The 15,314-nt window shown below is 43.6% G+C and overlaps 1 protein-coding gene across 6 annotated transcripts in view; it reads right to left on the bottom strand.

Moving 5' to 3' along the window:
• The window catches only part of EYA2 (EYA transcriptional coactivator and phosphatase 2), a 315,378-nt gene that overhangs the window by 96,254 nt on the left and 203,810 nt on the right, over positions 1 to 15,314 (bottom strand). For all 6 annotated transcript variants that reach the window (XM_063658978.1, XM_063658976.1, XM_063658975.1 and 3 more), the window contains one exon: positions 3,778 to 3,920. In XM_063658978.1, the coding sequence (XP_063515048.1) occupies positions 3,778 to 3,920 (143 nt within the window). The remainder of the gene's footprint in view (positions 1 to 3,777; positions 3,921 to 15,314) is intronic.

Below are 15,314 nucleotides of genomic sequence, written 5' to 3'. Positions count from 1 at the left end.
GGACACTATGGTTTGGGCGTTCTGTCACCTTCATTGTGGCACATGGGAAGAGAAGGCATACATGCAGTTTCTTGTCCCTGTCTCCCTTGCTGGTTCCAGTGCCTCGCTGATACTCGACTTTACTTCTGCCCTTAAGTTCTAAGAGAGGCCCTGTATCCTTCAAATAAATTCTGTTTTTTCACCTAAGTAGCTCAAGTTGGTCCCTGGCACGTGCAGCTGAAGGATTTTAACTAATACATGCTCAGAATTTTCCTCCTTTCCACTTCTACATAATTTCTCTCCCGTGGGCTTCAGTCATTAGCAAAACAGCCAAAGACTTAAGAGGTGTGACCCAAGCAAACCCTCTATGATGACATTAAGCACAGAAGTGAAACACAGCTCACACCTTTTCAATGGTTCTTGCCCAGTGGTACTTATGCTGAAATCAAGAAGCAGATGTTTCCAGAATAATATCACCCTATAATCCCTGACTTCCATGCCATAACCCTCCCCACCTCTTTCTCAGTTTAATGGAAAAATCTCTCTATCCCCGCCGTTCCCCTACGGAGAGCAGAAAACACGTTAGGTGACTGAATGATTTTCTTGTAGGGAGGGAATATTATGTATGTGTGGCTCTCTGTGTTTTCGAAGCTCTGCAACTTCAAGCTGGTAGGAGATCCTAGGAATACGGGAAGGCAGACAGCAAGTACCACCTGACGCCAATACATTTTCTTTCAGTCTTTTGCAAAGGCCTAAACCCAGTGAAGGGATTGTGCAAAATCTCCTCTATTTGGGGGAAGGACGAAGCTTTAAGAATAAGGCAAAAAGCAAGAACAGAATTCCCTGGACTGAGAATGGCCCCAGGAACAGTGGGAACACTTGCTTTGCCACCAGGTCTCTAGCATGGATCAAGGCTGCTGGTAGACCTCAGGAGGCTGACCAAGTGTAGGGCACCAAGCATGATGTTCAGGATATTTAACACCTTCCAGGGTGATCAGAACCGACCCCAGCTATAAACAACTACTACAGATGAACTAGGAATCACTGGCTAAATATCAAATGCCCTGAACATGCTGAAGTCAGCATGTGTTGCTTGGAGGTCCTGGTCCCCACCTCTAGCTTCCAACCTCAGGGCTTCTGAAAAGAGCATCCTAGTTTTCCTTCCCCATTGTGTGCTATTTTGGTGGGGCTGTCAATTAAGGGGCAAGTATAAGACCCAAGCTAGGCCACTGGGATACTGTCTCTTTGGAATCGGACACTGAAGGACATGACACTGCACTCTAAAGTGTTTGCTTTCTGGCATTCCTAGATTTCTCAACAATGTCTTTGTTACTTTCTTTCTAAACTTGGTTTTACGGCCTACTCTCATTGTCCTTTCCTAGTAAATTCACTTTTGCTTAAGTAACCAGAACTGGTTTCTTTTTTTTTTTTTTTTTTGAGATAGGTTCTCAATCTGTCGCCCAGGCTGGAGTGCAGTGGTGTGGTCATGGCTCACTGCAGCCTCCACCTCCTGGGCTCAATCGATCCTTCCACTTCAGCCTCCTGAGTAGCTGGGACTACAGGTATGTGCCACCATGGCTGGCTTTTTTTTTTTTTTTTTTTTTTTTTTGTAGAGATGGTGTTTTGCCATGTTGCCCAGGCTGGTTTCAAATTCCTGGACTCAAGCAATCTGCCCACCTCGGCCTCCCAAAGTGGTAAGGTTATAGGCGTGAGCCACTGTGCTGGGCCCAGAACTGGTTTCTGTTGCTTGCAACCAAAGAATTGTAGCGAATATTTCAAGGTTCTCAGGCTCAACAAGGATTTCCATACCCATTGTATAGCTCGGAAACACCAGAGAGTGGCCGGACTTTTAGTGACGATTGCAGGCTTTGACAATGAAGGTGGCAGTGGCCACCCAGCCACACTGGATGTCAGAGGCTGGTCTGGTTTCTGAGACCACTTGACCCCCTGGATTCTCATTTAATCCTGGGAGTGGAGGGTCCCTAATAATGAAATGAAATTTCTTACCATCTGGTGGGGTGGGGACTCAGAGTTAAAATTACATTGCTTTTTAAGGAAATGACAAAGATGATCTTTCTCAGTGTGTCTGAGTTTGTGGCTGAGCATTGCAGCTGCCGCATAAAGTATACAGATTATAAATAGGGACATGACGCTGGTATACTTGAACTGCCTGGCACTGACAATCCTACCGAGACACCCAGCACACTCAGGCCAGCAACTGACTGCCTTTTTCAAAGAAGTATAAACCGGTGGGTTTGCTCATTTTCCTCCCTTGATAAGACAACAGTAGCTTACTTCTGGTTTTGGGGCATCTATTTTGCCTATTTCTACTGGTACCCTCCCCTAGGCATAATGTTTTGTTTTTGGGAAAATGTCAGTACCTGGACAATAATACCACACTTGCATAACAAATGACAAGTATAGAGATCTAATGTACAACACAAGAATTGGAGTTAATAAAGTTATATTGTATTAGGGATTTTTGTTAAGTAAGTAGATTTTAGCTGCTTTTGTCAGACAGAAAAAGTAACTTTGTGAGATGGTAGACTTGGTAATCTGTTTCATGATGATTATCATCTTACTATCTGTATGTATCCCATAGCATCCTGTTGAAAACCTCACGTATATCTGATTAAAAAAAAAAAAAGCCTGGGTGCGGTGGCTCACGCCTGTAATCTCAGCACTTTGGGAGGCCGAGGCAGGTAAGTCAGTTGAGGGCAGCTGAAGACCAGCCTGGCCAACATGGTAAAACCCCGTCTCTACTGAAAATACAAAAATTAGCTGAGCATGGTAGCACGTGCCTGTAATCTCAGCTATTCAGGAGGCTGAGGCAAGAGAATTGCTTGAACTTGGGAGGTGGAGGTTGCAGTGAGCCGAGATTGTGCCACTGCACTCCAGCCTGGGTGATGGGGGAGCCAGAGCGAGACTCCGCCTCAAAAAAAAAAAAAAAGACTGGAGCATCCCTGACCACTAGTTCTCAGCCTGAGCTGCACACAGGAATCACCCACGGAGCTTTAAAAACACTGATGCCTAGCTTCTACCCTCAGGGAATCGGATTTAATTGGTCTGAGGTGCAATCCGATAATAAAGGTTTCTCAAAGTCCTCATGTGATTGTCGTGTGCAGCCCAGGTTGAGAGCCCCTTTCTGAGAAGTCAGAATCCCAGAATCCCAGAAATAGAGGCACACTCATTAGAGCCAGCCTCCACACAGATCAATATCTAAGCCCTATTAGAGTCCCCACGGAGAATGTTTAAAACTCCCCTCCTCCCCCCTAGTTCCTCCAGTGAGTCTTTTCAATTGGTCTGGGACAGGGCCAGGGTGTCTGTTTTTCAAAGAGCATCCCAGATGATTCTGCTGTGTAACCAGGGTAGAGAACCACTTTAACCCAGCTGGAAGGTCGGAGGCCCATTCTCTTCTTTATCAGGGACTCTCAGAGTGTGGTCCTCAACCCAGAGCATCATAATCACCTGGGGGCTTGTCAGAAACACAAATTCTCATGCCCTGCCCCAGATTTACTGAATTGGAAACTCTAGGGCTGAGGCCCAGCAATCTCTGATTTCAAAAGCACCATCCCCCCATCCCCCAAGTGATTCTGATGGTGCTTCAGTTTGAGAACCTCTCTTCTGTCCTGGCCCCAGGGCTACCTGCTTGGACAACCTCATGCTTTCCTGCTCGTGCTTTGTAAACACAAAGGGCGATTCTCCGCCACGTACTTGGAGAAAACTCTGTCCCCACTCTTGTTTGGGCCTCAGATGGAGATTACATTCACCAGGTCACACACAGCCCCTTTGAATTACCTCAATTTCATTGTCCCCTGCCGGGGACGGGTCACTGCTCCTCTTAGACCGGCCTCGGAGCTTCCCGTCGGAGGCCCGGTGCGGCCTGTCTGTGTCTCCCTCTTTCGCTGGCGTGGAAGGTCCATTGTGTGTGTTGTATTCACCTGGGGTAAGAAAGGGAATGGTGGACAAATCAGAAGCTTTGCTGGGTGTCTCCTCCCGGGAAATATCCCAACAGCACCGTCTAGCTCCAAAGCAGTGGGTTCCAAGGCAGCACCAGAGGCAAAGACCGCGTAGGATGAAAACTGCCCTTGGAAGTCCCTTAAATTGCCCATTGGTGACCTTCATTATCTTTCATCCATCCAGCAGACACTTGGTCAGCGGGCACTGCTCCAGGCAGTGGGATTATGTCCTGGTTCTCACAGCACTTCAACGCTAGTGAGAGGAGACAGCCATCAGACACATCGACAAGTAAGCATACACCAAGCCCAGGAAGGAAATGTGCCACAGACAATCAACAAGTCAGGGGGCCTGGCGTGGGGGCTCACGCCTGTAATCCCAGCACCTCCAAGGTGAGAGGATCGCTTGATTGCTTTGAGACCAGCCTAGGCAACATAGCAAGACCCTGTCTCTACGAAGCATAGAAAAGTTGACCTCATGTGGTGGTGCATGCCTATAGTCCCAGCTACTCGGGAGGCAGAGTAGGAGGGTCACTTGAGCCCAGGAGTTAGAGGTTGCAGTGAGCTATGATAGCGCCACCGCACTCCAGCCTGGACAACAGAGAGAGGCCTTGTCTCTAAAATCAACCAATCGAGTATTCAATCAATCAGGGTGGGGGAGCAGGGAGGGCTGAGAGGTGACTCATTTATATGGGGCTAGTCAGGGAAGGCCTCATGCAGGGAGTGGGAGTGGCCACTGGGTGCTGTAATGATGGAGGAGTTACGCATTTACAACTCTCTCAATCTGAAAACCTGAGAACGCCTAGACGAACAGAAGGAGGGCAACACATATTTATCTGTAGCTGAGCATTACACTCTTCCACCTTTAGGAGATTCCCCTCTCTCTGCCTCAGAGGTAAATGGGGGCTGCATGGGAAGGATTCTCCACCTTCCTTTCCCTACTGGGCTCCCTCCATTCTCTATTTTTTTATTTTTATTTTTATTTTTTGAGACGGAGTCTCGCTCTGTTGCTTAGGCTGGAGTGCAATGGCATGATCCCAGTTCACTGCAAACTCTGCCTCCCGGATTCAGCATTTCTCCTGCCTCGGCCTCCCAAGTAGCTGGGATTATAGGCACCCACCACCATGCCCAGCTAATTTTTGTATTTTTAGTAGAGACGGGGAGACGAGGTTTCACCCTGTTGGTCAGGCTGGTCTCGAACTCCTGACCTCAGGTGATCTACCTGCCTCGGCCTCCCAAAGTGCTGGGATTACAGGCGTGAACCACTGCGCCCTGCCCCTTCTCTATTAAATGCAAGCCTTTTAAGCTTTACCTGCTGAGAGCTGTCAATCTGAGAAGTAAATGAGATTATATAGGCGAGAGCATCTAGCACAGGCCTGGCAGTTAGGAGGTGACTTGAATGGAGTTCTGGCTGGAGTCAACCCACAGATATGTGTGGATTAGTGAGAGATGCAGCACAGAATATGGGCCCTTGCTGCTTCTCACTTCGGGGTGCTCCTGGGTGTGGCCCCACTGAGAGGCTGTCACACCTGTGCCCTCCGGCGATTGTCTAGTGGTCCCAAACAAGTGAAGCAGCACCGTCCCTGACCCAGGTCCCAAAGCCAGCATCAGAGCTGTGTTGCTGCTTAAGCACAGATGTTTTAAATGCATGGCTTTTGATTGTACTTTACTACCCGTATTTAGCTAACGAGGTAACTCAGGTTTAGTGAGGTGACTTACTGGTCCATGTGAGTCTGCATATGAGTGGCAGAGCCAGAACTAAAATTTGGGCCTGTCCTTGTCACTAGAGAGTGACAGAACTGTAAAACAGCATGAACCTTCGAGGACATCCCATACCATTTTCTCACTTTACAGTTGCTTGGTTTAGCTCCCAAATGTGTCGCACAGACACCATCCTTCCTGCCCTAATTGCCAGTTCTGGGATCATCAGGGGAAAATGCCTTTGTCTAAAAATACTTGGCTAGGGAGAGTTTGTTTCCTACCCTGAAAGAACTATTTCCCTTTAAGACCCAAGGGACTGAACTTTGTTTAATATTCATAAAAGCTTCTTAACAGACTAAGGACATAATAAGACAAGACATGATTTTGTGCTGTCAGGATGGCTGGGTGTTTTCCACCTCCCCAGAGTCTTCAGGATGCAGCATGAGAGATTCCCAAACATTGAGTGAGCAAAGAGTTTCCTCTGGAAAAAGAATTTCTTCTCAATTCACAGATGCTGAAGAGCAATGTAAATAAGGTCTTTCCTGGTTCACTTGGTAGTTTAAGGCTACTGGGCTTAGAAAACACTTGTTTGTCCCCCATTAAAACAGGCAAATATCAAAAACAGGGGTAAATGCTAGTTATCTAAGAAATGTCTAAAATAAGGTCTGTGTGAAACCAATTTTGCAGAGGTACCAAAAAAAAAAAAAAAACCAGAAACAAAAAAAACAGGCCTTTACCCAAATGTACACATTCTTGAGAATGAGGAGTGATATGGTTTGGATCTGTGTCCCCGCCCAAATTTCCTGTTGAATTGTAATCCTGAGTGTTAGAGGCGGGGCCTGGTAGGAGGTGACTGGATCATGGGCATGGAGTTCTCATGAATGGTTTAGCACCATCTCCCCCTCCCCTGGGTACTGCACAGTGAGTGAGTTCTCACGAGATCTGATTGTTTAAAAATGTGTGGCACCTCCCCCCGACCCCTCCTTCTCCTGCTCTGGCTATGTAAGACGTGCATGCTTCCCTTTTACCTTCTGCCATGATTGCAAATTTCCCGAGGCCTTCCCAGAAGCTGAGCAGGTGCCAGCACCATACTTCCTGCACAGCCTGAGGAACGATGAGACAATTAAACCTCTTTTCTTTAGCTGGGATTACAGGCGCACGCCACCATACCTGGCTAATTTTTATATTTTTAGTAGAGATGGGGTTTCACCATGTTGACCAGGTTGGTCTCAAACTCCTGACCTTGAGTGATCTGCCTGCCTTGGCCTCCCAAAGTGCTGGGATTACAGGAATGAGCCACTGTGCCCAGCCATTAAACCTCTTTTCTTCATAAATTACCCAGTCTCAGGTATTTCTTTATAGCAATGAGAGAACAGACTAATACAGAGTAAAAGTTCAGGGTCACAGTCAGAGATCCACAGGATAGCACAATTTATGTAAACCTTTGTTGGAGTCATTTCATTCTTTTTCTTTCTCTCTTCTAATGCGTTTACTTATTTAACAGCATTACTGAGGCGCAAGTGACATACAATACACTAGACATATTTAGAGTACACAATTTCTTAAGTTTTGACGTATGTACGCATCTGTGAAGCCATTGCCACAATCAGCATAATAAACAAATCCAGCACCCCAAGAATTTCCTTGTTATCCCTTTGGATAATCTCTTCCTCCAGTTCTCCTCCCCAGGCAACCACTAATCTGCTTTCTTTCACTATAGACTTTAGTTTGAATTTTCTAGAGGTTTAAACAATTGGAATCACATAGTATGTATTCTTTTTTCTGGCTTGTTTTGGTCAGCATAATTGCTTTGAGATTCAGTACATGTGGTGTTTATCGATACTTCATTTCTTTTTTTTTTTTGAGACAGAGTCTCCCTCTGTCGCCAGGCTGGAGTGCAGTGGCGAGATCTTGGCTCACTGCAACCTCCGCCTCCCAGGTTCAAGCGATTCTCCTGCCTCAGCCTCCTGAGTAGCTGGGATTACAGGCATGCACCACCACGCCCAGCTAATTTTTGTATTTTTAGTAGAGACAGGATTTTACCATGTTGGCCAGGATGGTCTTGATCTCTTGACCTCATGATCCGCCCACCTCGGCCTCCCAAAGTGCTGGGATAACAGGCATGAGCCACCATGCCCAGCCCAATATTTCATTTCTATTGCTGAGTACTATTCAATTGTACGGATACATCAGAATTTGTTTATCCATTTGCCTGTGGGTGGACGTTTGGGTTGATTCTAGTTTTCAGTTCCAATAAGGCTGTTATGAACATTAATTCACACATTGGTCTAGATGTAAGCTTTTTATTTTTATTAAGCGTGTTTGCTAGGTCATATAATAAGTAGTGTTTAACTTTTTAAAAAACGGATGAGGCTGGGCATGGTGGCTCATGCCTGTAATCCTAGCACTTTGGGAGGTCAAGGCGAGAGGATTGCTTGACCCTGGGAGTTTGAGACCAGCCTGGGCAACATAATGAGACCCCCGTCTCTACAAAAAATACAAAAATTAACTGGGTTTCGTGGCACACACCCGTAGTCCCAGCTACTCAGGAGGCTGAGGCCAGAGGATCACTTGAGCCCAGGAGGTTGAGGCTGCAGTGAGCTATGATCACACCACTGCACTCCAGCCTGGGTAACAGAGTGAGACCCTGTCTCAAAAAAAAAAAAAAAAAAGAAAGAAACAGATGAATTATTTTCCATAGTGGTTGTACCATTTTCCAGCAGTGGATGAGAGTTCTGGCTGCTCCACATCCTTGCCAGCCTTTGGTATGGTCCGTCTTTGTGATTAAAGCCATTCCAGTGGGTATGTAGTGGTGTCTCATTGTGAACTTAATTTGCATTTCTCTAATGATTAATGATGTGCTTTTGGCCATCCCTATATCTTCTTTGGTGAGGCATCTATCATCTGTTCAAATATTTTGCCCATTTCTTTATTTTTATTTCTTTATTTTTTGAGACAGGGTCTCACTCTGTTGCCCAGGCTGAAGTGCAGTGGCACAATTACGGCTCCCTGCAGTGTCGATGTCCCAGGCTCACATGATCCTCCTGCCTCAGCCTCCTGAGTAGCTGGGACTACAAGCCTGCACCACAACACCTGTCTAATTTTTGTATTTTTTGTAGAGACAGGGTTTCCCCATGTTGCCCATGCTGGTCTTGAACTCTTGGGCTCAAGCAATCTGTTGGCTTTGGCCTCCCGAAGTGCTGGGATTACAGGCATGAGCCACCGCACAGAGCCTGCCTGTTTCTTTCTTTCTTTTTTTTTTTTGAGACAGAGTCTTACTCTGTTACCCAGGCTGGAGTACAGTGGTGCAATTCTGGCTCACTGCAACCTCTGCCTCCTGGTTCAAGCGATTCTCCTGACTCAGCCTCCCGAGTAGCTGGGATTACAGGCACATGCCACCACACCCAGCTAATTTTGTATTTTTTAGTAGAGACGGGGTTTCACCATGTTAGCCAGGCTGATCTCGAACTCCTGACCTCAGGTGACCTGCCTGCCTTGGCCTCCCAAAGTGCTGGGATTACAGGCATGAGCCACTGTACCTGGCCCTGCCCATTTCTTTATCAGATTGTTTGCTTTCTTATTATTGGATTTTGAACACTCCTTCTATATTCTAGGTACACATGCTTTATTCGAGATATGCCTTGCAATTATTTTTCTCCTGGACCATGGATTTCTTTTCATTCTCTGAACAGTTTTAAATTTGTATGAAGTCCAGTTTATATTCTTTTTGGATCATATTTTTGGTGTTATGTATGAGAAATCTTTGCCTAAATCAAAGTCACAAAACTGTCTCCTATGTTTTCTTGTAGAAGATTACGGTTTTATATTTAAGTCTATGATCTATTTGGCATTTTTTTGTGTGTCACGTGAGGTATGAAGTATAGATAATCAGTTGTTCCAGGATTTTTTTTTTTTTTTTTTTTTTTTTGAGATGGACTCTTGCTCTGTCACCCAGGCTGCAGTGCAGTGGCATGATCTTGGCTCACTGCAACCTCCACCTCCCGGGTTCAAGGGATTCTCCTGCCTCAGCCTCCCAAGTAGCTGGGATTACAGGTGTGTGCCACCACGCCTGGCTATTTTTTGTATTTTTAGTAGAGACGGGGTTTCATCATGTTGGCCAGGCTGATCTTGAACTCTTGACCTCAGGTGATCCACCTGCCTTGGCCTCCCAAAATGCTGGGATTACAGGCGTGAGCCACTGTGCTCGGCCATTCCAGCATGTTTTGTTGAAAAGACTGTCCTTTCTCCATTTCTCCATTGAATTGTCTTTTGTCAAAAATCAGGTGACCATATACATGTGGGTTAATTCATTTATTTACTGTGGAGACAGGGTCTTACTCTGTCATCCAGGCTGGAGTACAGTGGTGTGATCATAGCTCACTGCATCCTCAAACCCCTGAAGCAATTCTCCCACCTCACCTTCCTGAGCAGATGGGACTGCAGGCACAACCCACTGCCTGGGTTATTTTTATTTTTTTGCAGAGACAGGGTCTTGCTATGTTGCTCAGGCTGGTCTCAAACTTCTGGCCTCAAGTAGTCCTCCCTCTTCGGCCTCCCAAAGTGCTGGGATTACAAGCACGAGCCATGGCACCCAACCTATTTCTGAACTCTCAATTCTGTTCCATTGATTTATTTGTCTATCTTTATGCCAATGCTGCATTGTCTTAAGTACTGTGGCTTTAAAATGGATTTTAAAATCAGGTAGTCTTAGCCCTCTAACTTTGTTCTTCTCTACCGAAGTCATTGTGGCTCTTCTTGGTCCTCTGCATTTCCATTTGAAGTTCAGAAACAGCTTGACAGTTTCTAAAAAAAAGCCTGAGATGTTGATAGAGATTGTATTAATCTTATAGAACAATTTGGGAAGAGCTGGCATTTTAACAATATTAAGTTTTCTGATTCATGAACCAGGTATATATCTCCATTTATGAATTGCCTTCTTTAACTTCTCTCAGCAGTTTTATAGGTTTTAGTGTAAAGTCATGCATATCTTTTGCCAAATTTAACCTTGAGTATTTCACATCTTTGATACTATTTCAAATGGCATTTAAAATATTCCATTTCCTGTTGTTTGTTGATTTTTAGATATTCACCCAGTACCCTGCAACACTGCTAAAGTCACTTTTTAGATCTAGTAGCTTTTTCATAGATTCCATCAGATTTTCTACATAGGCGACCATGTCATTTTATTTCTTTACTTCATGAAGTTTTACTTCTTCTTTTCTTATTTTTAAAAAATTTTAAATTAAGTTAAATAATCATATCTTTGGATGGAAATTATTCTATTTAACTGTCTGGGTTAAAGTGAGTTCTTAAATATATTTTCATTAATCATTATTTACATTTGCATGTTACTTAATAATTGGCAGGGCTGGCCGGGCACAGTGGCTCATGGTTGTAATCCCAGCACTTTGCGAGGCTGAGGCAGGCGGATCACTGGAGGTCAGGAGTTTGAGACCAGCCTGACCAACATGGTAAAACCCTGTCTCTACTAAAGACACAAAAATTAGCCGGGCATGGTGGTGGGCATGGTGGTTGGGAAACCCTGTAATCCCAACTACTCAGGAAGCTGAGGGAGGAGAATCACTTGAACCTGGGAGGCAGAGGTTGCAGTGAGCCAAGGTCACACCATTGCACTCCAGCCTAGGTGACAGATTGAGACTCTGTCTCAATAATAATAATAATAGGCAATGCACATGTTTTTTCTTTCTTCTTTTTTTTTTTTTTTTTGAGACAAGGTCTTGCTTTGTCACCCAGGCTGAAGTGCAGTGGTGAAATCTTGGCTCGCTGCAACCCCTGCCTCCCAGGTTCAAGTGATTCTCCTGCCTCAGCCTCCTGAGAAGCTGGGATCACAGGCGTGTGGCACCACATCTGGCTAATTTTTGTATTTTTAGTAGAGATGGGGTTTCGCCATGTTGGCCAGGCTGGTCTTGAACTCCTGACCTCAGGTGATCCATGCACCTCAGCCTCCCAAAATGCTGGGATTACAGGCATGAGCCACCATGCCCGGCCTTTTTATTTCAATTTTCACAGCAACCCTGCAGATGGTGATGATGATTTTTTAATTGGACAAATAAAAATTGTGTATATTTATGATGTACAACATGTTTTGATATATGTATACATTGGGGATGGCTAAATCAAGCTAATTAACGTTCACATATTTTTTTAAATTTTTTTACTAAAAACACTTAAGATCTACTCTCTCAGCAAGTTTCAAGTATATAACACTGATAGGGTTTGGCTCTGTGTCCCCACCAAATCTCATCTTGAATTGTAACTCCCACAATTCCCACATGTCATGAGAGGAACCCAGTGGGAGGTGACTGAATTATGATAAAGACATACCTGAGACTGAGCAATTTACAAAGGAAAGAGGATTAATGGAGAACTCAGTTCCATGTGGCTGGGGAAGCCTCACAATCATGGCCGAAGATAAGGAGGAGCAAGTCCCCACCTCTACAAAAAATTTAAAAATTAGCTGCGCATGGTGGCACACACCTGTAGTCCCAACTACTTGAGAGGCTGAAGGAGGAGGATTGCTTGAGCCCAGGAGTTCGAGGTTACGGAGAACTATGATCGTGCCACTGCACTTCAGCCTGGGTGACAGAGTAAGACTTTGTCTCTTTCCTGCACTGTTCTCGTGATAGTGAATGAGTCTCGCGAGATCTGATGGTTTTAAGAAAGCGGCAGTTTGCCTGCATGAGCTCTCTCTTTGCCTGCTGCCATCCATGTAAGATGTGACTTGTTTCTCCTTGTTTTCAGCCATGATTGTGAGGCTTCCCCAGCCACGTGGAACTGAGTTGTCCATTAAACCTCTTTCCTTTGTAAATTGCTCAGTCTCAGGTGTGTCTTTATCAGCAGCATGAAGATAGACTAATACACATACCTTATTTATTAACTATAGTCACCATATTGTACAATAGTTCTTCTGAACTTATTCCTATTATCTGAAGTTTTGTATCCTTTGACCAACCTTGCCTCCCCTCCACTCCCCTCTCCTCCTTCCCTCCCTCCCTTATTTCCCTCCCTCCCTTCCTTCCTTCCTTCACCTGATACCTGTGGTAAGTGTGTCTTCTTTTCTAATACAGGCACTTCGTGCCATAAATTTCCCTTTAAGTACTGCTTTAATGACATTCCATAAATTTTGATATATTTGTTTTCATTTTCATTCAGTTCAAAGTGCTTTTTAATTTCCCATTGATTTCTTCTTTGACCCATGGGTCATTGAAATGTATATTATTGAGATTCTGAAGATTTGGGAACTTCCCAAAAATCTTTCTGTAATTTATTTCTAATTTAATTCCACTGCTGTCAGAGAACATGCTTTGTATGCCTTGATTCTTTTAAAGGTACTGAAACTTGTTTTATGGCCCAGAAGACATTAATATTTATCCAGGTAAATGTCCCATGTGCACTTGAAAAGAATGTGTATTTGCTGCTGTTGCGTGGAGTCTTCTACAGATTGCCTGTTACATACAGTCTTTTCCTTTCACTCCAGATCTTGTTTTCCTCTCCAGAGAAAATGACTATTAACAGTTCTTATTGCATCCTTCTAGAAATTCCTTATGGAATATGAGTAAATATGGGTATTAACCTACACTTAAACTTTTAAAAAACTCAGGCTCACATTACACATGTAATTCTGCCTCCTGCTTTTTTTTTTTTAACCTATCACAATAGCTCAAAGAGAAACCCACAGTAGCATAAATATATCTACCTTATTCTTTTTAACAGCTGTATAGTATGCTACTGGTAGATGCACCATGATTGATTTAACCTGTTTCCTGTTAATGGCATGGTATCCAGGTTGTTTCCAGCCTTTTGCTATGATGTTGCTGCAATAAATATTCTTTTTTAAAAAAATAAATATTCGTGATGTGACTGACATAAGGACTTTGAGATGGGGAGATGATCCTGCATTCTCTGGGTGGGCCCAATGGAATCACAACAGTCCTTATAAGGGGTTGGGGGCAGGAGTTAGAGAAGGAGAAGAGACAATGTAAGTAGAAATTGGAATGATGCAGGGTCATGAGCCAAGGAAGGCGGGTGGCCTCTGTGGGTAGAAGGGCAAGGAAGTGATTCTCCTCTGGAGCCTCCAATACTATAACCCTGCTGACCCCTCAATTTTAGTCCAGTGAAAGCCATGTTGCATTTCTTACCTCCAGAACTGTAAAATAATCACTGTGTTGTTTTAAGACACAAAGGTCATAATAATTTGTTACAGCAGCAAGAAGAAACTGATACAGTCTCCAGACATTTCTGATTGTACCATACTCATCAGCAAAAAATTTTCTACTACACAGATCCATCATATATATTGTAGAGAAAACATAAACAGAAATTGAAAAGGATAAAGGGGATACAAGAAGTTTCAAAATGCATTTTTGTATGTATTTATGTACTAACAGTACAAAACCCTTGTGGTTATCACTAAAATTATTTGCATAATAGTATTAATAAATTTTTAATCAGTGAAAAAAATAAGTATTCTTTTTACTTAAGTGTTTGTACCTAGGTCAAAGTTTATCTTTAGGATAAATTCTTAGATGTCGAATAGTTGAGTTAAAAGGTCTATGCATTTTAAATTTTGTTAGATGTTGCCAAATTGCATGGAACAGCCTTCCCAATTTCTTCTTGAGAGATAAAAAAATTCTTCTTCTCTTGGCAAAGGAAGTTGATCTTAGAAGTTAAAAAATCCTTCAACTTCTTTTTAGATAATTTGTATCATACTTAAAAATGTAAAAAGAAAAAAATCCTTAAGGAACCACTGATTTGGTTTTTCTCTTAAGTAACATGAGATGTTCAGATTCTGCCCTCTATGTCAGCAAATTGCCCTGTAATCATCTGCAAATTGTTGGCACTTCACACACACATTAATGCATGTCAATGCAGAGTGTCCTGTGGCGAGGATGGGGTGGGTGGGGGATGTGAGTGGTGAGAGCACCAAAATACTATATCCAGGCAGTGCACAGAGTGAGTGTGATCTGTCAGTAAACCTCTAGAGCCTCTGGATTTTGGAACCAACCACTCAAGGATATCCTGGATAATTTCAAAAGTAGAGTCTTTATGGGAAATTTAAAAAGAGTGCGTGAATGTGTGTGAGTGTGTGTGTGTGTGCGTACGCGTGCGCATGTGCACACACATATGCTTAAATTCCCTTCCTTTACAGTGAACACTAGGAAAAAGAGGCAGGAGACCTCAGCTACAGCTGACCATTATTTACGTCATTAGATTTTATGTCAGCTTGTTAGACACATAGTAAAAACCATCTCAACCACTTATTGTTGAACCTTTGATCAAGGGATAAAGGAAGAACAGAGGGAAATAAGACAGAAAAATTTCAAAGAGACACAATGAGCCTTTATATTCACTCCTGATGGGAATGAAGAGAACCTTCCCACAAAACTCAAATTCTGGGGAAGTAAGTTTTTCGTTTGCCATTCAGTTCACCATTGAATTACAGATGGGTAGTGGCATCTACTTGATGATTTCCTGCTTATAGTTCCTCTCTGCCCTAATTTCTCATCAGTGTTTTGTTTTTCTCTCCTTTGTTAAAATGAGATAGGAAGAACCACATTCTGAAAATCAGGATGGCTAAAGATAATTCAAGATGATGACAGAGAAAAACTTTGTTAAACTTCAAACTCTTCAAAGAAAGTTATTAAATAGGTACTATGC

This window comes from Pongo pygmaeus, chromosome 21 (genome assembly GCF_028885625.2).
Source record: "Pongo pygmaeus isolate AG05252 chromosome 21, NHGRI_mPonPyg2-v2.0_pri, whole genome shotgun sequence".
NCBI classification, from domain to species: Eukaryota; Metazoa; Chordata; class Mammalia; order Primates; family Hominidae; genus Pongo; species Pongo pygmaeus.
Note: the sequence above shows the minus strand (reverse complement) of the source record. Positions and strands in the feature narration are given on the sequence as shown.